General features: G+C 40.7%; 1 protein-coding gene across 1 annotated transcript in view; it reads right to left on the bottom strand.

The window, feature by feature from the left end:
- LOC114068384 (protein mono-ADP-ribosyltransferase PARP8-like) overlaps nt 1-23,031 on the bottom strand; it is a 76,203-nt gene that overhangs the window by 46,515 nt on the left and 6,657 nt on the right. The window contains exons 4-5 of the mRNA XM_027904409.1: nt 9,891-9,983; nt 5,633-5,758 (exon numbers count right to left, since the gene is read on the bottom strand). Coding sequence (XP_027760210.1) covers nt 5,633-5,758; nt 9,891-9,983 — 219 coding nt within the window. The remainder of the gene's footprint in view (nt 1-5,632; nt 5,759-9,890; nt 9,984-23,031) is intronic.

The raw sequence follows: 23,031 nt of genomic DNA, 5'->3' as shown, positions 1-23,031 counted from the left end.
GAGGGGTGTTTGGATTCCCGTTTGGTGTGTGCATAGCATCTTAACTGTAATATACATAAAATATATTTTTTATATAACTAGCTTGGTTTTTGGGTTCTTCAATTTGCATAGTTTTTTTTCCTTTGCCCTGGGGGAAGTAGAAAGGAGGGAAGAGAGGGGCTGCTACTGGGGGGTTGGGCATTTGGCAGGGAGCCAAGTCCAAACCATCACACATGTTTAAAAGGCTTTTAAGCATTCCCATACCTCTTTAATTAATGCATTCAAACATTCTCAAAATATTATGTTATCCCAGAAAGGTGTATATAATGTTGGTAAAAGTGCAAAATTAGTTGCTTGTAAATCCCCGCTGGTTAAGAGGTTGAGTTAAAACTAAATATGATTGTTCCAACCAATATTATTTGAGAAGCAGGATTGAAAAACACTCCAAAATAAATTTGAAGGACCAAACCATGAAATCTATCTCTGATAGAGAGGATTGCACTGCAAAGGATCATCCCTATTACTTCATCTTTGAGGTAAAAGACACCGTAACAAAAAAGGACTAGTTGTTTTAAGCTCTCAACTGCTTTAAGCTAATCCTGGACATAACTACAGAAAAACCTGCAAAATTACCTGATTCTCATATCTGTTTCTGCCATGATAGCCACTTAAAACTGACTGAACTATTGATAACAAGTTTGCAAGCTTTTTATTAAAGGTAAAAAACAACTAGAGACAGATGGACAAGAGTCAAGAATTAACTACATCCCAAACATCAGAGACAACTTGAACTGACTTGTCACAGAGGACTCTGAATCTCAAGCTGTGTTTACAAATTGTAATAGTGACTCATCTGTTAATTTTTCTAGGTATAGACTAGAGACAAAAATGGAGAGATTGCCATTGATAATCATGCATTACTACCACTCACAAAACACTCATATAACTCAAACATTAGTTTAACTATTCCACAATTTAAGAAGTCTAAAAGACTGTAAGGACAATGTCATATGCATAGCCATAAATTCGTGTCAATAGAAGAATAAAACAAACAGATTGTAAAACTTAATTTCACCCCCATAAAGAAATAAAGCAGACCATTTGTAAGACCATCAAGGTCAAAAGCCATAAACCATCTCTGCTTTCCTAAAATGAATTATAGTGGAATTCTGTTAAATCAATGATCTTTTAGGCACCTTGTGGTCTAAGAATGCATGAATTATAGGAGAACTATCACTGTTGTAGAGATAACAACCTAGCTCTAGTTGTGAAAATAAACATATGGCAAATGTTTATATATATGATGTAATAAATATGCATGAAGTAGGTAGAATAAAGGTTAGTTGAATACTGTATCGGGTGCACAGAATCTTTCTGTAGCCCAGTATGCTGTTTGCTTTTACCATATAATAAATTCCAATTTGAAAACTGATTAAATATCGAGACTCTGTTTCTCACAAATTGGGGAATATTTAGAGACTGTTTCTCACAGACAAGTAATATTGTAATTTGTTCTTTTTGAAAAGTGAAACCAACTCTTACAGGTTGGAATACATTTCATACTGCAGACGTATCGCATAAGTCTTAGCAAGAAATTATATGAATCTCTTCAACAGAATTATTTGTGACATACTACATGTGTTCTAATAACTTGTTTTCCTTTAGTGACTGCTACTTTGAAGCTTCTCTTGATATGCCTACTGTAGACATTCAGAAATTCTTACTCAAACTGGTGAGTAGACATTCCCATCATATTGTGCAAGCTAATTTAATCCATATTTGATACAATATCCTTTCAATTCTATCATGATGTAAATTATGAATAACTAAATTCAAGAAGTGAAATACCATTTGTACTAGTTTACAGCTCTTACAGCATGTTGCTAAAAGACTGACAAAACGTAGAATTAGATAATGTGCTAATAGACTAACATGACCCTAATTTTTACACAGGAGTAGAGTTTGCTTTATAAAATACTTCATTCCATACAGAATTTCTATGCCCTGTTCAAATCATGTTAAGAGTGGATATAAAGATAATTCTTCTAATGGGAAAATAGATGGAGGAGAATATGCATGCGCGTAAACAGATGCTGCATCAGAATGAATCTCATTTAGGTTTGTTAAGCCTTATATTCCTTATATTAATTCCTCTTCAAAACAGGTACAGTTGTTGAACATGACTACCAGAAATGACAGACTGAGAAGCACATGGTCAATAACTACTTAAAATCTAAAATGTGTGATTAAAAAGCAAAAGTATAATAAAAATTATAGCTATGTGTGAGTGAAGAATGACTGAGGTGACCACCTATTGAATGCCTGGAAAAAAGCTGTATGAGTGAAAAAAGCCGTGTAGACATATATGTGTGTGGACTTAAAAATACTTTACGTGGGTGTCAAGATTTTGAGGAAATGTGTTGTATGAACCTATCAGGCCATTCTAAATCTATATATAAAAAAGCATAGCAGACTTACAGACAGCAACTCAAAGGATAACACAAAACAAAGGAATTTTTGGCATTGATGGGTGGTTGGTTGAATGGATGAAGTCTTAGTGCCTGGGTCAAACAATTGGTAAAACTAAGCTTTTATTGCCTACTGGCGTTGGTAATAATTGTATTGCTACTACTGTGTTTGTTATCTTTTCTGCAAAGGATAACAAACAGAGGATAATAAATTCAACTTTTGTAGCACAAAAACAAAATAGGGGAAATTGTGGGAAGCGGCTAAACTGCAGACAGCTTAGGCCTTGAATTTGATCAGTTACAGTTGTGAGCTTGTAAAAGAATGTAAACACCAGGAAGGTGGGAGAGCAGAAAAGGAGGAAGAAAAACTGTAAATAACAGGTGTTGTTGCGAGATACACCAGTGCATGAAAGGATAATGTCCACCTATCAAAGGATAAGCCTGGACGCATGGACAGGACCCCATAAACAATGAAATATAACATATGTACACGTGGACAGAGAAAAAGACTATAAAACTAAGCCTGTTGTAAATAAAGTTGTTGTTGCCTGCCAACCAGCTGAGTGTTGTCCACCGCAACTGGTGAGCCCAATGTAATTGATTACGAAAGGACCATGGACCGAGAGCAGGGTGACAGAGTCCAGCGAAGCAAAAGCCAGTGGACCTTAGAGTCAGAGTCCAGTTGAATCTACTACAGACACCTTGGGAGAAGGTGAACCACTGGGGACATAATGGGGGTGAAAATTACTGCGGAAGAGAAGTAAATTGTGAGTATATTGACTAAAATACTAGAAAAATGCGGAATTAAGTACGATCATAGAAATCACAGAATCATAGAATTAACTGAGTATCTTTTTGTCCACCGCAGAAAGGTGATAAAGTAAGCCCCCAGACTGATTTAGGAAAGACCTCCCGAGGTGTAGCACACAGGTACGGGGAAATTCCAATGCACACACGTGTGTGCAGAAAGGGCACCACTTACATAAAGGGGGGAGGGACTGAAGGCCTCTAGCTGGGCAGTGCTGGCCACACCTGTCCAGATAGGTGTCACCTGCTAATTGTATAAAAAGCAGCTAGCTTGTGCTGGGAGTGAACTCAAGCTTCAAATGGAGGCCAATGTTGCCTTTTGTGGGGACACCGGCTATCTTGTGAGCCTGTCGATGCTCTGAGGATGCAGCTTCTGCTATGGGGAATTCTAAGCATTCTGGAATGGGTAAGACAACCTCGTAACACCTGCGTGAGTGGGGGGTTGTGCTGAGGGCTTATTTTTCCCTTCTCTTTCCTGTCTCTCGGCTTCTCGTTTTGTTGGCTACTTTTTTGTAATAAATATTGTATTGTTGAGCTTTCAGTGGAGTACTGGTTTCAGTTTTGGCATTTTCCCTGCTACACCCCCTCCATCAAGGGTGGGCAAGATCCTGGGGGAGGGACACACAACCAGGTCAGCTGACCCAAATTAACCAAAGGGGTATTCCATACCATATGATGTCAACTCAGATATAAAAGCTAAGACAAGGAGGAGAAAGGGGGGTATTCTTTTTTGCAATGTTTGCCTTGCAGAGGCACACTGCTATGTGTGTTGAAGCCCTGCTTCCTGGGAAGTAGCTGAACACCACTTGCTGATGGGAAGTAGAGAATAAACCTGTTTTTTCGCTTTGCTTGTGCACACACAAACTTTCACCTTTGCTTTAGTAGACTGCCTTATCTCAACCTGTGAGTCATTTTCCATCTTATTCTCTCTCCCCTGTCCAGCTGGGTAGAGGAGTGATAGAGCAACTTGGTGGAAACCTGGCGTCCAACCAAGGTCAACCCACCACAGCCATCTTTGTGTCCAATGTGTACACTGAGAAATACACTAAGAATATAAAATTTCGCACATAGAAGTTGTACCCTAAAAGAATTGTAGTGGTTTTCTGTGGTTGGGTTTTGGTAGTGGGGGGGGTGTTGGGGAGGGGCTACAGGGGTGGCTTCTGTTAGAAGGTGCTAGAAGCTTCCTCTGTCTGCTGGAGCCAAGGCCAGCTGTCTCCAAGATGGACTTCCTGCTGCTGACCAAGGCCAAGCCAATTAGGAGTATTAGTAACGCCTCTGTGATAACATATTTAAGAACAGAAAGTTATTGTGCAGTAAAAATTCCAGCCAGGGAAGAGTGGAGTGAGAACATGGGAACAACAAAGTAGACACTGAGGTCAGTCCAGAAGGAGGGGGAGGAGTGCTCCAGATGCTGGAGCTGAGGCCCCTGCAGCCTGTGGTGAAGACCATGGTGGAGCAGGCTGTCCCCCGCAGCCCATGGAGGAGGCCATGATGGAACCGGTGGATATCTGAAGGAGGCTGTGACCCCGTGAGAGGCCCAAGATGGAGCAGGGTCCTGCCAGAGATCCACACCCCTTGGAAAGCAGAGCCCATGGTGGAGTAGGTTTTTCAGGGTAGGACTTGTGGCCTCTGTGGGGGACCCACACTGGTACAGCTCATTTTTGAAGGACTGACCCCATGGAGAAGTGACCCACAGGACAGCAGTTTCATGAAGAACAGTTGCCCATGGGATGGACTCATTCTGGAGACATTTGTGAAAGACTGTCTCTCGTGGGAGGGACCCCATGGGAGCAGGGGAAGGACTCCTCTCTCCGAGCCGTGTCAGAAACAATAAATGACCGTAACCCCCATTCCCTGTCCCCCTGCACTGCTGGGGGGGGAGGAGAGAGAACAGGGAAGGAAGGAGGGGTGGGGGGAAGGTGTTTTTAAGATTATTTTACTTCTCCCTCTTTTGCTCTGACCCTGTTAGTAATAAATTCAATTAATATCCCCACTTTGAGTCTATTTTGCCCATGAAGGTGATCAGTAAGTGACCTCTCCCAGCTCTTATCTCAGCTTATGAATCCTTCGCTGTTTTTTTCTCTCTCCTCTGTCCAGTTGCAGAGGAGAGCGAGAGAGTGGCTTTAGTGGGTACCTGGCATTCAGACAGGGTCAACCCACTACAAGAAGCTATTAACTTCAACATAACTTATGGTTTATTCACAAATACCTTCTCAGAGACAATTTAAAAAAACTACAAAGTTCTGAAAATTAGTCACACACTTGTGCAATATTCTGGAGCTGTATCTCTTGGAGTAAAGGAGACTGAAGAGGCTTTGCTTTGAAATCTAACACATGCCTCTAACCAAGCCACGGCAAAATGAAAGATAAATACTTACCCTAGGGTTAAAGGCCAGCATCTGAGGATCATTAGGATCAACTACAGAAGGATATGGCTCAAAAATGACAACTTTCCTAGGTGACTCTAATGCAGACCGACACATAGATACTAACAGATCAACCACCTAGGGATAAAGAAAAATATTTATTTAATATATGTACTTTCATATTACATCATCCAGTCTGCTTTTTTTTTACACATTAGAGTAATACTATATTTCATCATTATCTATATTACTCAAGCTATGTTATCCACAGGACATAGTTTAGGACTGAAATTTTTCCATTGACCTCAACAGGCTTTGGGTACAGCCCTGTTACATTACTTCAGGTGCATAATTAGGACCGATATCTGGTCCTACATGTGTTATCATGTCCAATACATTGCTTGCAGTCCTGTTTTTTCTTGTGTACCTGTGGCAATTCCTGGATGAAATAATTTTCTAGGGAAATGAAGTTGTACTGAATCTGTGTATCATTGTGCCAGTGAAAAATGTTGAAAGAGGAAAGAATTGCGAATCTGTACTGCTGCCTGATGTTCTCCCAAAGATTGTAATCATGGAAATACTAGCAAACATTGCTTCTGCTAAAGTCAGAACAGTGCAGTGATTTGTCATTTACATGGCTCACACTGGGAGATCCTCTTCCATACTTCCTATTGTACAGAATTATGACATGGTTTTGAATATGTATGATTTCCAGGATTTCACTGTAATATCATGCGTGTAATGTATACACAGACATGTATTCACATATGTGCACATAGGCACATACACAACTTAGTAACAGATTTCTGCATAACTGTTTCAAAATTATAACTCAGAGGTTAAAAATAGACTACAGCAATTACAAAACTGAGAGAATGCAACTTTCTGGCAACTGTAAAACCTAAATCCAACTCATAATAAATTTCAAAATTGCTAGATAAAATCATAGTAGCAAATTAGCTCATTTCCCCCCAGTTTCTCTGTGCTTTCTGAAAACATTCCTGTGTGAAAACAGACTTTTCCATGAAAAAAGGAAAAGCTGAGATGAGTCATATTTATTAGGCATCCCTGATTCCTCCCACAATTCTGCATGAGTCAGATATCTCACAGCTCAAGCTCTTCTAGAAGTTATTAATATATTGCCTTTGTATCTGATGATTTAGAGTAAAAAAAAATTGATGTCCATTTAGAGAAGCAGAATGAAAATAAGAATCATGAAGAAAGGGAAAAGGAACTGCTCTGTAGTGTCATACTGTTGCCATTCTCCTCTGCTCCTTTAGCATGAATGGACAATTTTCTCTATCAGTTTAAAAATGTTCTGTTAGTTTGTTACTAAATATTTCTCATATATTGAAAAATGAAGTTGTTGAAATAATGATTCCTTCCTCCATAGTGCTCTGATTTCTTTCCAGTTTATAATACCTACAAACGTGATGAACATTTCAAAATAGGGCATCCACATAAGCATTTGCAAGGGAGACAAAGAGTCTGCAAGCCCAGCCAGGTCAGGCAACAGGCCTGCAACTGTGCAAATTACTATGAAATTGAGCCTGAGTTAATACATCCTGCTTCTCAGAAGCACTTCTTAGCCTCCATTTGCAAAACACTACTGAGTTCCCAAACCTCTTAATACAGTGACCCAAAGTTGTCTTGTTTTATGATGTCCACAATGGGATTTTTGTCTTAAAATTGGCATAGTTCTTCTTAGGACACAATCCCAAAGCCCTCCTTTAAAACAACTGTTGACTCCTATATTGTTTCTTACCATGATACCAGCATATTATTCTGACATGGGGGAAAACACACATAGATCAGGCTTAATTAAACCCTTGATTTCCCATGAGATCATTTTTTTGAACTGTTGGAATGCAGAGCAACTTAAACTGGGAGGTAAGTCTAATACAAACATTATAATACAAACTTGTTTATGTGTTCCTTGGTAATAGGAGGTGCTGTGGATCAAGTAAATGTTCTTATAGTTGTGCCTGAACTTCTCCTTAACAGTAGGTACTGAAGTACATAAATCAGGATTTAAATATTTTCAAGGAGGACGAGATGACACTTGTTGATGGCAATTATCTCTTATGGCATTAATCTCTCAGACAGCACCTCTCTCTCTGCAAAGACTCTCTACAGGGAATCTGAACTATCAACAAATCAGACAATTTTCAGGCATTTTGACTACATGACTAAAAAAAGGCAAGGTGACTTCAGGTTTGAAAGTTTTAAAATGCACAGTCTCTTATTATTAAGAAGGAACCATCAGAATATTGTGAGTGAAAAAGTAGGGATGTACACCTTAGGAAACTAGCTGAAAGCACAATAGAAAGTATAGGATGTGGTTTCTAATAATGGGAATCTCTATTTAGGCTCTTTACACAAAATGCTTTGGAGGAAGATTCATCTGATGAAATGTAGAGATTCACAATGTAAACTTTTCTACCTCTTACTAGTCAGTCTAGTCTCTCTTTATAATCAGTGGAGAAAATAACCACTGTGCCGATAGTCTATGCAGATTCCCACCATCCTAATGTCAAAAATAACTCAGATGAATCAAACCCTAAAAAGTGTTAAATTCTTTCTGCAAACAGAAACCGGAGCTCAACCAGGTAAGAGGTAGTGAGCTGGGTACAATGCTATCACTAGTGAGGCTTAGCAAAATTTAGTCATCTCAATCCAATGGGACAATTGACAAAATCTATCTAACACTTTTAAGTACCATTAAGGTTGAAATCAATAATCTTCAGCAAAGCTCTGTAAGATGTAGAGGTACTCTAGAGATCTAGAGCAAGCTCTGCATATGCCTGCAACAGTGATACCTACATAAAACACAGAGTGAGTGCAGACCAGGACCACGTCTACTGTCATCTATATTTAAAAAGAGAAATGAGAGATACTTTTTTGTACCTAAATACCACGTAAGTGCCTGCACTGAAAAAATAAAACTCTAGTTCCACAGAAACACATAGCTGAGGTCTATCAGAGGACTTCAGGCTGGGGAAGAGGTGGGACTTCATCAACACACCTCTACATTTCTTGCAAGTGTGCACAGATATCCTAATGTTTGGCATGATAGATGTTGCTAACTGTCCTTAGACATCAGATGAGTTGATGTTCAGATCCCACAATTATATACTCATGTGAAGAAGCTGGTGTACACTGATTCCAAGTTTCTTCCTCTGAGGGAGGATATGTCCATAGGTGGTATTTGGGCACTTAGCCGAATAGTTTATTTCCAGTGGCTAGACTCACTAGTGCTGGTTAAAATAAACTGAACTGAACATTTGGTCTTCCAAAAAACATTGTTTACTATGTAATGGCCAGTCTCTTCGCGAACGAAGAACCAGGGAAGGTCTTTACACCTTCCAGCCTGCGCATTGGATTTTTTAGGTGAGACACAGTGTGCGCGGAACTGAGCCCACCCTTTAATCCTGAGGTTCATCTGCCGGGGCCAAGCACGCTTGGACAGTGGTAGCGAGGTCCTCAGGACGTAGATGGATTGCCTTATGGGCTAACAAGCTATGTAAGTGCATAGTGAGTGACATATGTTTAGGAATTCAGAGGAATGCACTTTTCCATAAGATGTGTCAATTTTTAATTTAAGATCTTAAACATAATGTCTTTTAATTTTTTTATTTACTGAAGTCCTCTAACTATTGTAATCTAAGATTAAATGTGATTTGGAAGCAGTTTAAAATACATTGTTTTAAAGAACATAAAAAATTATGAAATAAAACAATGATAACTGAACTTGGAGTCAGGAAGCAAGCTTACATTAAATTCCTGATCTTTGAGAAAAGAGAAAAAAATCTATGTAGGAACATCAGTAAGGACTTTTCCACTGTTATTTGATGATCAAAACAACAGATGCTCAGTGGATAGCTGCATCCTAACACAATGAACAGGAAGTAGCTTATTAATTGCACGAGAGTAGTAATTGTTCATTAGGTGAAAATAAATGGGGATTATCTCCAAATGACAATAGCTGCCTTTATTAACAACCCAGGTGACCTAACTGAATACAACATATAAGGAAAACAGGGTTAATCTAATTACACAGAAGCAAAACAATGGAAGCACCTCATTAGTACTATTTGAAAATGCCATGCATAAAACAGTGTATTTACAGCTATAAGAGTGGACAAATAAATAATACTTACCCAAGAGTACTCATATGGGGAATACTAGTCAAAATAAATACTAAAAGAGATTGAGAAGACTGAGTATACTACAGAAAATCAGACATGTAATAAGCATTAGATAATTCTACCTGAGCCCCAGTTGCAATTGCATCAGCAGCTTCATTCATCACTCCTAATGTTTGGAAAGCAAATACACAGAGCTCCCGTTCACAAACAGTGGGCTACACAGAGAAAGTAAGGTAATTATATTTTTGTTTTAGTTTTACATTTTTAATTTTATCATGCAGTACCTACAACAAAAACCAAACACATTTAATGTGATTTTTTTTTGTTCAGATATTAACTAAAACATTAATTTCAAATTATGAATACGTGTCAATTAATGAGGAAGATATATTAGAAAACCATTTTAATAATCTGAAGAACAAGTGTTAAGAACTCTAATAAGTATTCACAGAGGCTACAGTCAAAGAAATCCAATCAGATTGCAAATTAGTAATAGTATCCAAATTTCCTTAACCTTGTCCTACCCATGCTGGAGCAGTTTGTGGAAGATAGAGCTATTTCATGTCTTCATCAATGACATAGACAAAGGGATCGAGTGCACTCTCAGCAAGTTTGCAGATGACACCAAGCTGAGTGGTGTGGTGACACACCTAAAAGATGGGGCCATCCAGGGGGACCTCATGAGGTTTAACAAGACCAAGTGCAAGGTGCTATACCTGGATCAGGGCAACTCCAGTATCAATCCAGGCTGGGGCATGAACAGCTCAAGACTAGCCCTGCCAAGAAGGACTTGGGGGTACTGGTGGATGAGAGGCTGGACATGAGCCAGCAATGTGCGGTGGCACCCAGAAATCCAATCATATCCTGGGCTGCATCAAAAAGCAGCATGGGCAGCATGTGAAAGGGGGATTCTGCCCCTCTACTCTGGTGAAACCTCACCTGCAGCACTGCATCCAGCTCTGGGGTCCTCAGCACAGGAAAGATGTGGACCTGTTGTAGCAAGTTCAGAGGAGGCCACGAAGATGATCAGAGGGATGAAGCACCTCTCCTATTAGGAAAGGCTGAGACAGTTGGGACTGTTCAACCTGGAGAAAAAAAGGCTCCTGGGTGACCTTATTGCGGCCTTTCAGTGCCTGAAGGGAATCTATGTGAAATTCAGAGAGGGACTTTTTAGAAGGCTGTGTAGTGACAGGACAAGGAGGGATGGTTTCAAACTGAAAGATAGTAGGTTTAGGTTAGATATTAGGAAGAAATTCTTTATTGTGAGGGTGGTGAGGCAGTGGCATAGGTTGTCCAGAGAAGTTGTGGCTGCCCCATCCCTGGAAGTGTCCAAGGCCAGGTTGGATGAGGCTTTGAGCAAGCTGCTCTAGTGGAAGGTGTCCCTGCCCATGGCAGGGGATTGGAATGAGATGATCTTTAAGGTCCCTTCCAGTCCAAACCATTCTGTGATTTTATGACGACTGTCTCCTGTGGGAGGGACCCCAAAGTGGAGGAGGGGAAGAGTGAGGAAGGAGTGGCAGACATAGCATGTGATGAACTGACTGCACCCCCATTCCCCACCCTCGTGCGCCGCTTGTGGGGGAGGAGGTAGAGAAGCTGGGAGCAAAGTTGAGCCTGGGAAGAAGGGAGGGATGGAAGGAAAATGTTTTTAAGATTTGGTTTTACTTCTCATTATCCTACTCTGACTTTTGATTGACAAGAAATTAAATTAATTTCTCTGAGTTGCATCTGGTTTGTCCACGATGGCATCTAGTGAGCGATCTCTCCCTGATGTTATCTCAACCCATGAGCCTTTCATCATATTTTCTCTCCCCTGTCCGGCTGAGGAGGGGGAGTGATACAACCGCTTTGAGGGCACCTGGCACCCAGCCAAGGTCAACCCACCACACTAATTTAACAATTTATTTATAAAGTTTAAGAAAATGTATTATATTTTTATATAATAAACACTGTATTTGAGAAGGCCATGTTATTTTATAAATAAAGGCACTTGTTCACTTTTTTCAGATATAAAATAATAATAAAAAAACCTTACTCTTGAACCATTTTTTGCCTATCTTTTTGAAAATTTAATTCACAATTGCCATCACAATGATTAAATAAAGCAATATAATTAAAATTCTGTATATTGAGTGAGAATTGAGTGTTCTGCCTTCATGAAGCAAAGAAAGCCAAAACAAAAAACACATCTTTAAGTAAAGAGAATAAGCATATCTTCATAATCTTCCTAACTGGTTACATCCCTTACAGTAACTCCACGCTTATTTACTGAAATCAACTTTTTAAAGGCTCAAGTAATGAATAATATAAAATGAATTGTTATAAGCATTCAAATTGAAGAAACAGTTGAAAATAATACAAGAAAGAAACATAAACTAAATCCTTTCTTAAAATTGATCCCAATAAACATAACCTTTTATTACAATGTTGAAAACAAAAATATTTTTTATACTATTTGTTTGAATCCGTATTAATAAATCCTAATTCACTGAAACTTGAAATGATCTTTGGTAGGCACTACTGAACTTTTATAACTAAACATTCTGAGCCTAGACACTACAATAATAACTAAAGCATTTGTAGTGATATGCTTTGACGTTCAAGCTAATGTCTTTAGGAAGACATGCAGAAATAAAAAAATTTATTGAGCTCACAAAGAAAATGTAGTTGAATACAGTTTCAGGTAACAGCTTTGTCAGTAATAAGCATACTGCTATATTTGTAGTCACTTGTTTCATTTGCATTTGTTGGGTTTCAAATATTCTAGACTTCAATAAATGTGAAATCTAATGCATTGACATATTCTCAGTTGCTTTACAAGAGCTATCATCTTTAAAGTCTAATAGACTAATTTGATTTATTTTATCTGCTATGTTATGTTACATTAGGCAGCATACAAAGCCTAACATGATCCAATTTGTTGTGCCATGGCACATTAGACAAAAACTATTTATTACTGTCATTGTTCTTAGGTTTTCCACATTCAGAAGGTAGTTAAATCACTTGCTGAGTTGGGAAGTATGGTGCCACTACCACCTTGACTAATATAATCAATAGTATACATGGAGTCCTTTGTATTCCAGAACAAGGAATCGCTCTGGAATAGCAGAGCAATCTAAGTTTAGTCATGCTTGCCGTGAAGAAAAGCATTAAGAAAATACTTACTGTTGTAATTTTGTTTATAACCTCAACAAAGTAAGTTACCCTGAGACTTAAAGATGGCAAATGGAACACAGGACTTGTCATCTTTGCTCTTATTTTTTTTCCTTTTTTTTTTCTGTTATGATCCCAGAAATGTCTGAGTATCTGTAAAAAGGAAGTTTGGAAAATGGTCATTGTACTTATGCTTGACATTTGAAAGGTCTTTTTTCTCTCAAGTGGACACTGGGGCTAAGATCTTAAGGCTGGAGAACTGTAGATATGAGAAGAAGCAAGACAGCAAAATTTGAGCTCTAAAGAGGAACAGATATTACTGTTAGGGTCTATAAAATTATTTTGCTTTTATGCATTTGATGAATTGTTATGCCCACTGAATATTTTATAGAATAAAGACTTCACAAGACAATGCTGATAAAGTAACATTTCAAGCAATGGAAAGAGTGATAGATCACTACATTTCCAAGTTACATCTGAGTATCCATTTCAATATTCAGACAATATACATACAGAAAATACCTTGAAATTGAACACAAAATCATTCAAGAGCTCCAAAAGAATTGCCAGAACCTCACATTCTAGTCAGTGTGATATAATATACAATAAATTCTGTGATAATAAAACCAAAGGATGTGCTTTGCTATCTTGGTCTACCTCCTTCAAAACACGAGAAGAAACCACCTTTCCCAATAATGGGAATGGGTTTTGAAACAGAGCAAGGATTTTTAGATGCTAGAATCCTGCTCTAAGGAGAGGTTCACAGATCTCACTTTGAGGAATGCTGCATTTAGGTTAAAATGACAGAGAGCATGTGTTATGAGATTAGTTAAGAGAGAGAAGGTACCAGGCTTCGAGAGGCCTGTGAGAGGCCTGCTTCCGCCTGGTATGCTGTATCCTAATGAAAGACAACAAAAAACTGGCCTAGTAGTCACAAATTAGATAGGATGGACATTTGGGGGGGTGAAGGGCTGAGTAAAGGGGTTTTTTGTAAGACTTTCACAGTCAGGAAGAGTTGAAAAGTTCATGACGATGGGGAACAGAGAAAATGACCCTCACGAGGCCGAAGAAACAGGAATGACCTCCAGGAATCTACCCAAAAGGATGACTCCACCTCAAACTCCACCTGAATCCCACCTAATATGAATATTATAACTAGATGATGTAATTTTAATAAATATTCATATAAAATATTGTAATCTCTCACTGTATAAATTACCCGACTTTTCACTGAGAACTTTGGAGCTAGTTTGTCCAGTGTGAGCTGGCTAGCACCCCAACGCTCAAAATAAATACCTTTGCTGCTTAAAGACCCAAAACTGTCTCTGAGCAGTTATTTTATGTTGGTTTTGGCATCAGTTTCACCAAAAACATTTCTATTTGAGAAGTAACATTTATTTCAAGAAACCACAAAGTTCTGCTGTACAAAATTTTAGAAATAATAAACACCATTTCCAGATTATTAACATTTTTTAAAGTGCTATTAAAAAATTTAAGGTATCTTTAGTCTGAATTTGTCTCCCTTGACTCACTACATCTTTAATGCATTTCTATGGTAGATTCTGTCTAATTTCAGAAATCATTAATTCCTTTATTGAAGTGGCACTGGTTAAAGAAAAAACACAAAAACAGCTCCCCCAAAAATTAAACTCCATACAATGTCTGCATTCTACATACTCTAACTAAAAGATGGAGCAAATACACAGTTTTGCATTGAATGAAAACATATGGGGTCTGCCAACCTAATGTGGAAAATAACTCAAACCCAGACACTAGTAGCCTGCCTTCATATATCCACCCTGTATGCCTTCTTACTCAAACTCCATCAATTTTAAGAGCACTTTTGGATCTTTTTCCCTGATTTTTTTTTCCAATTTAACCAAATCAGAAGTTTTTAACATAAATTTCCCACAAGTGCTCAGAGTGTTCCATGACATGTTGGTATGGTCATTTCACTGTCCTCTATTCCAGTCACTAGTTAGGTTCAAGTATCAAACTCATTTCTTTCCGTCAAAAATTAAAAGATTGGCTTACAACTAAGAAGCAAACATTTGGAGGGATTTTGTTTGTCACATGATGGTGACATATATTCAGTGTCACATTTCCATATTTTGATTTTGTCCACAACTCTGCATACTAGAACCAATGAAAACATATGAAAGCTAAATTAGTAAATCAATTCTAGAATATGGAGCTTAAAGAAAATCATAAGCTTTATGGTAAAACAGTGATTCAAGGCTGCTCTTACACTGCTGCTAGTGTTTTGCATATTGTCCTTTATGGCATCCACTTGTCTCTTCTCTTATAATAGGTTGTGAACCCTTGGGACAGGAACAGTCTTGTTCTGACTTTGTATCATAAATCCCCTAGCCACAGCCAACAAACAAGAACAACAACAGTAACACATTAATAAATATTAGGTTATTCCAATGTAATTTCTGGATACTCTTATTTTGGTTCAACTCCACATACTATTCAGTAAGCTAAACTATTTAACAACTTTCATGTACATACATGAAAATATAGACATGTTCTTTCCAATGTGGATCAATATCCACAAAGGTACACAATAGTCAACTTCTATTAGATTACTAGTTTCCATTGTTTTCAAATGAAAAATGTGACTCTTGTTCTGGGAGGGGGTATAGAGCCAGGACTGCCAACAGAGTTCTCTCGCTGTGGTTCCTGTCTCTCTCTGCTTTCCAACCGCTTTTCGTCATGGCAAGACCATCCCCGGCACTTACTTGCAGGGGCTCCTGCATGGGTACTTTTCAGGAGTGCCCATCGCCACAGCTCCCATGTCTCTGCCAGTTGTTGCTGCTGCAGCCTCGCCAAAGGGACTTGAAAGTTCCCCTTTGTGAACTCCATGAGGCACCTGGTCACCCAGTCTCAGCTCTGCTCCAGCTACATGGTGATCACGTGACCTCCACTGGGACCTCGCTGCTGTTTCAGCATCATACGACTCCTTTCTCTTTGAATGAAATACTCTTTTCAGGTTCTGATTGTAACCAAGAGGGGAGAGAGTGGCTTAGGTGACATTTTTTCTGCTATTGTTTGGTTTTTGTTTTGTTCTATTTTTTCTCCGTTTTTCAGTAAAAATTGTTATATTTTTCCTCCTTCATTCAGACACTTCGTAACTTCAAAAATTTGTAATTTAGGGGGAGGGAAATAAACAAAAGAGGAGAGTTCTACTTCATCAAAGGTCCCACCTCCTGAGACATATCGTCATTAAACCAAGACAACTGATTAGCTGGGCAACTTTGTTCCGCAGTACCTGAAGAGGGCAGTTGTAACTCCCATTCAACAAGAGCATCCAGTGGTCTCACATATACTTTATTTTTAATTTGAAAGGAGAAAATAACCATAAGGTCATTGGTTTCTACAAAACTATTACCTAAATTAAGATCATTGATGCTGAGAGACTAGAATCATAGAATTAACTGGGTTGGAAGAGACCTTCGAGACCATCAAGGCCAACCCTTGATCCAACCCCACTGTGATTACGAGATCATGGCACTCAGTGCCACATCCAGCCTCTTCTTAAAAACCTCCAGGGACGGTGAATCCACCACCTCTCTGGGCAGGCCATTCCAATGCCTGATCACTCTCTCTGTAAAGAATTTCTTTCTAATATCTAACCTAAACCTCCCCTGACAGAGCTTAAGCCTGTGCCCTCTTGTGCTATTGCTGATTGCCTGGGAGGAGAGACTGACCCCCACCTGGCTACAACCTCCCTTTAGGTAGTTGTAGAGAGTGATGAGGTCACCCCTGAGCCTCCTCCAGACTAAACAACCCTAGTTCCCTCAGCCTCTCCTCATAGGACTTGTGCTCAAGTCCCTTCACCAGCCTGGTTGCTCTTCTCTGGACCTGCTCCAGCACCTCAATGTCCTTCCTGAACTGAGGGGCCCAGAACTGAACACAATACTCAAGGTGTGGCCTCACCAGCGCTGAGTACAGGGGAAGGATCACTTCCCTGCTCCTGCTGGTCACACTGTTCTTGATGCAGGTCAGGATGACATTGGCCTTCTTGGCCACCTGGACACACTGCTGACTCATGTTCAGCTTCCTGTCAATCAGCACTCCCAGACCCCTTTCTGCCTGGTTGGTCTCCATCCACTCTGTGCCCAGCCTGTAGCACTGCAGGGGGTTGTTGTGGTCAAAGTGCAGGATCTGGCACTTGGCCTTGAACTTCATCCTGTTGGAATCAACCCAACTCTCCAGCCTATCCGTGTCCCTCTGCAGAGCCCTCCTGCCTTCCAGCGGGTCGACACTCCCTCCCAACTTGGTGTCATCTGCAAATTTGCTAATGATGGACTCAGTCCCCTCATCAAAATCATAGATAAAGATGTTAAACAGGACTGGGCCCAGCACTGATCCCTGGAGGACACCACTAGTGACTGGTTGCCAACTGGATGCAGCCCCATTCACCAACAGTCTCTGGGCCTGGTCCTTCAGCCAGTTCCTAACCCAGCAGAGAGTGCCCCTGTCCAAGACCTGGGTTGCCAGCTTTTTCAGGAGTATAATATGGGAGATGGTGTCAAAGGCTTTGCTGAAGTCCAAATAGACTACATCTACAGCCTTCCCCTCATCCACCGGGCAGGTCACCTGATCATAAAAGGCGATCAGATTTGTCAGACAGGACCTGCCTCTCCTAAACCCTTTCTGACTGGCTCTGATCCCTTGTCCATCCTGTAGGTGCTGTGTGATTGCACTCAGGATGATCTGCTCCATAACCTTGTCAGGCACTGAGGACAGGCTGACAGGCCTGTAGTTTCCCGGGTCCTCCTTGCAGCCCTTTTTGTAGATCGGCGTGACATTCGCCAACTTTCAGTCATCTGGGACCTCCTCGGAGAGCCAGGACTGTTGATAAATGATGGAGAGCGGCTTGGCAAGCTCTTCTGCCAGCTCCTTCATCACCCTAGGATGGATCCCATCTGGTCTCATGGACTTGTGTGGATCCAGGTGGCTCAGTAATTCACTATTTCCTCCTGGAATACAGGGAGGCTATTTGGCTTCCCATCCCTGTCTACCAGCTCCAGAGGCCAGTTGTCCTGAGGGCCACCTGTCCTACTGGTGAATACTGAGGCAAAGTAGGTGTTAAGTACCTCAGCCTTCTCCTCATCCCTGTTAACTATGTTCCCCCCTAAGTCCAACGAGGAATGAAGGTTTTCCTTGCCCCTTCTTTTGTTATTAATGTACTTATAGAAGCACTTTTTGTTATCCTTAACAGAAGTAGCCAAATTGACTTCAAATTGCCCTTTTGTCTCTCCAATTTTCTTTCTGCATGACATAGTTATACTCCTAAAGTCATCCTGAGTAGCCAGCCCTCTTTTCCACAGTCTGTAAGCTCTCTTTTTATCCCTGATTTTCTTCACAATCTCCCCATTCAGCCAAGCTGATTGTCTACCCTGCCGGTTTGCCTTTTGGCACACTGGTACAGCCTGTTCCTGTGCACTCAAAACTTCCTTCTTGAAGCACATTCATCCCTCCTGTACCCCCTTGTTTTCAAGGGTTGTTTCCCAGGGTATGCTCTGGACCAGTCTTCTGAACAGGCCAAAATCTGCCCTCCGCAAGTCCAGTGTGGAGGTTTTATTGGTGGCCTTCCTTGTATCCCTGAGTATTGCAAACTCTATTATTTCATTGTCACTGTGCCCCAGGTGGCCTCCGACCACTACATCTCCCACCAGCCCCTCTCTGTTTGTAAGCAACAGGTCTAGTGGGGCCCCACCCCTGGTAGGTTCATTTACCAGCTGGAGCAGGAAATTATCCTCTATACACTCTAGGTATCTTTTAGACTACCTCTTCTCTGCCATGTTGAGCTCCCAGTAGATATCTGGCAGGTTGAGGTCGCCCACAAGAACAAGGGCTGGTGATTTTGAGACATCTGCCAGCTGCTTATAGAATAATTCATCCCCTTCATCATCCCGGTTGGGTGGTCTATAACAGACTTCCATTAGGATGTCAGCCTTGTTGGTCTTCCCCCTGATTTTGATCCATAGGCACTCAACCTTATCATTGGTGACCTCAAGTTCTACAGAGTCAAGGAACCCTCTATCGTATAGAGCCACCCCTCCACCTCTCCTACCCTGCCTATCCTTTCTGAAGAGCTATTTAGAATGTGTGCTGGTTTAAAGGTAAACCTTTAAAGGTAAAGCTTCCTTTTTAGGTGAGTCAAATCTCTCCAATGAAGTCCAACAGGTCCGGGCTGGGGGCAGAACAGGGTGAAGGAAAAAAACCCGAAGCAAACTGAGGTTGGAAAACAGCCAGATGACCAGGCCGAGAACAAAATGACCTCAGAGCCTCTCCAACACACACCTCTGCCTGAGTTAAAGCAAAAGTGAAGTAACTCCTGTTTTCTGAGGAGAGGGAAAAAACCAATTACACACACACACACACACACACACACGCACAGTCTTCTGGCAGCCATCAGTCTGGAATGCAGGTTGAGGCCAGTTCTTTTGTGTGTGTCAATTACCCTAGGCAGACTGCCCTTCCCCCTCCCTCATTCAACATCTTTCTTTCACATCAACACAGGGGAAAGAAAAATTCCTGTTTGGTTTTTTAGAACAAGTAAACCTATGACACTGGGTTAGGGGAACTGACTAAGTCTCTGACTGAGGCAACCAAGAACAAAGAGATAGAGCCTATTGCATGGGGCCCAGAGAGAGAATAAGCTTTTAAAGCAATAAAATGAGCTTTGTCTTCTGGTCCTGCTCTTGGGTTCCCAGATTATACAAAACCTTTCAAAAGGAAATTATACCTAGATACCAGCTTACAGAGTCAATCAAATCAGACAAAGGTGATCATTTTACAGCAAATATAATTGATCAGCTGTATAAGACTTTGGGCATAGAGAGAAAACTACATGCACCATATCACCCACATTCTTCAGGACAAGCAGAAAGGATGAATAGGACATTAAAGGAAAAGATAGCAAAAATATGTGTATACACTAATCTGAAATGGCCAGAAGCTTTAAATTTGTCTCTGAGACAACCCATAGGACTAATACCAGCAGAAATTTTATTTGAGAGGTGTGAGATACTGGATTAAAATCTCACTGGATTATTTATTGGGTCGGAACAAACTGTGTGTGGGGAAGAGGCCAAGTCTGCAGTCTCATGGCAGCCATGGCAGAGAGCATGAAAGTCAGGTGGCACAGCCTCACGGAAGCCACATGGCAGGGTGCACGGAAGCTGTCAATAAAAAGGCCTGCCTGGTAGCCCACCCACACCATGCCCCCTGGAACCCCTGACCCAGCCTCTGATTAGCTGCTCCACCCCTCACTCTGGCCTGGAGGGCACTGAGTGGTCAGTGAGCCAGACATCCTGCCTGGGACGGATGGCCATGGTGGCCAGACCATATAAATACAGGGGCACAGAGTCTCCTCTTTCTTTTCTCCAGCCACCACCATGTGAAAGATTCTAGGTGGTAACTATTGTTCTCTTCTTCTAGTGCCTTTCTTTATTCCTTCTCTCTTGTCTCTCTCTTTTCTCCTGTTTCTTCTCTTAATCTCTTTTCTTTGTTTACTATTTCCTTAATCTCTTTTGGGTAACAAAACCAATTGGTTGTATTTTACTTAACTGGTGTGCTGGGTACTTTGGTGAAATACTTTGTCTTGGTTGTAACATTACCTCTTTTATCTTTTGCCAAAATGCCTATTTTCCCGCTAAATTAAAAGATATCTTTTAGGATAATGTGTTGACGTTTTCTCTTTATGCGACCTCAAGGTATTAAGAACCAAAGGTTCTGCAAGAGTTCAGTAGGAACTCTTGGAGTCTTAAATAAAAGTAATACTCCTAGTAAAGCTTGAGGCTTCAGGACTGGAGTGTTACAAGAGGAACTTAGCTATACCAGGGGTTTATATCCCAGCTAAGACCAGCCTGTTGGATGGACATAAATGCCTGACCCAGTATGTTATATATGTGCAGAAAGGGTTCAAAGAGCAGAGAAAGTATGCACAGTAGTATCAGCCCAACCCACCTGAAATACAGGTACATAATATACAACTTGGGGATGAAGTGTTAATCAAGATAATCTTATGAAAATTCAAATTAAAACCTAAATGGGAGGGGCCATAAACTGTCTTACTGTGTTCTTATTTTGCTGTTTACATTTTGGGTAAGGAAAACTGGATACACTGTTCTCATATCAAATGAGAAGTGAATGATCAACCAGTTGGTCAATCACTGACTTTTGAGAATCTTTCATGGTTTTGTCCTAGTCATTTCTACCCTCTGATAATCTTGTTAGCCTTAATTCTTTTATGTTTGTCACTTGTAATAATGCATAAGGGCAATGGTTAAATGCCCTGAAACTTTTCCTTTTAATTGTATTGGCAGGTATGCTCTATTAAAACAAAGGAAGGGCTATTGAGGAATACATTTATTGCAGCTGGGTTGGTGTGCAGCTGCAGTTCCAGCTTCAGATTGAACTCTAGGTGACAGGAAATGGCTGGAGCCCCAGGCAAGAGGCTGTGACCTGGCACCAATCGTTTGCACCACAGGGCATAAGACCTGTGGTGTCAGCAAGGTGATCTGCCACTCACAGACACAGCAGGAAAACCCCAGACTATCAGGCACATAGACTGTAAGGGTACAAAAACCCAGGGATTCCTTGGTTCAGGGTCCCTTCCAGGAAACACCAAGCTCAAGCTATATCTGTGTTACTGTGCCATGATTAAATTGCTCTAAGGATTCAGAGGTCTGAGACTGCTATGGGAAATCTGGTCTGACTCTGTGAGTGTGGTGTGTGTAGGGACTCAAGTGGGGCACCCATCAGCTCACTGGAGCCACCTGCTGCAAAGGGGCTCCAGTCCCAGCTAGTTAAACTCTTTGGTGGTAGGAATGTGACTGCCAGAGTGCCTTCTGAATGGTCAGACAGGAAGGTTTCCTTAACAAACTAAGCAGATTGCCTTGTCATAGAAGGAGAACAAGTCAGTCAAGTAAGACCTGCCTTTCATAAACCCATGCTGTCTCAGCCTGATCCCCTGGTTTTCCTGTATGTGTCACGTGATGGCACTTAAGATGATCTGCTCCATGACCTTCCCCAGGATTGAGGTCAGGTTGACAGGCCTGTAGTTCCCCAGATCTTCCTTCTGACCTTTCTTGTAGATGGGCATGACATTTTCCTGTTGGAGGTTCCCCGCGAGAGGTTTATTCATGGTGGAGAAAAATCTCTGAAGAGAAAGAGAACTGAAGAAAAAACAGCTTTGGAATGCAGCTAAACTACTGGACAACAGATAACTTCCTACCTCAGAGACTGCTTTTCATGTTTTAAAAATTTTATGTTTATTCAATTAAGTAACAATGTTGTTAGAAAAAATCTTACTTTGTATATAATCTGCAGTTTCAATTTTTGTAAGCCCTGTCCCTATTTGCTGATTGTAACCCCTCTGCTTATTGGCTCCTGCTGGTTAAAATTTAAAGCTTTTCCCCTTCTTTCTATCTCTTCTCACCCATATTTGGATGTGTTTAGCTCAATTTCTCCATTTATAGACATCCCCTTGCATGAAAACTCCCTTAATTCCTCCCAAATTCCACACATTCCATGCTCTACCACATAAAAGATAGCTCACCCCTGAAATAAAAAAATCGTCCATTTTGTCTTCACTGTGTGTGATTTCTGTGCAGAGTGGACACATGGTCTTAATATTTAGGAGGTGTGATAGCTTTCGCCTTCGATATTTTCCAACTTTCAGCCTCCTGGGTCCTCCACAGTTGACCAGGACTGCTGGTAAAGTGATTAAAAGTGGCTTGGTGAGCTCTTCTACCAGCTCCTTCAGTACTCTTGGGTGGATCCCATCTGGCACCATGGACTTGTGTGGGTCTAAGTGGCATAGCAGGTCTACTAACCATTTCATCCTGGATTATGGGGACTTCATTCTGCTCCCCATTTCTGTTTTCCAGCTCAAGGGGCTGGTTACCTTGATGACATCTTGTTATTAAAGACTGAGGCAAAGAAGGCATTAAGTACCTCAGCTTTTTCCTCATCACTCTATTTTTTGTCACTATCTTTGACCCCACATCCAACAAAGGATGGAGATTCTCCTTGGCCCTCCTTTTGTTGCTGATGCATTTGAAAAAACATTCTTTGTTGTCTTTTATGGCA

Source organism: Empidonax traillii, unplaced genomic scaffold, assembly GCF_003031625.1.
Source record: "Empidonax traillii isolate 1590-97213 ecotype Southwest subspecies unplaced genomic scaffold, ASM303162v1 scaffold1054:size196387, whole genome shotgun sequence".
Lineage (NCBI taxonomy): Eukaryota > Metazoa > Chordata > Aves > Passeriformes > Tyrannidae > Empidonax > Empidonax traillii.
Note: the sequence above shows the minus strand (reverse complement) of the source record. Positions and strands in the feature narration are given on the sequence as shown.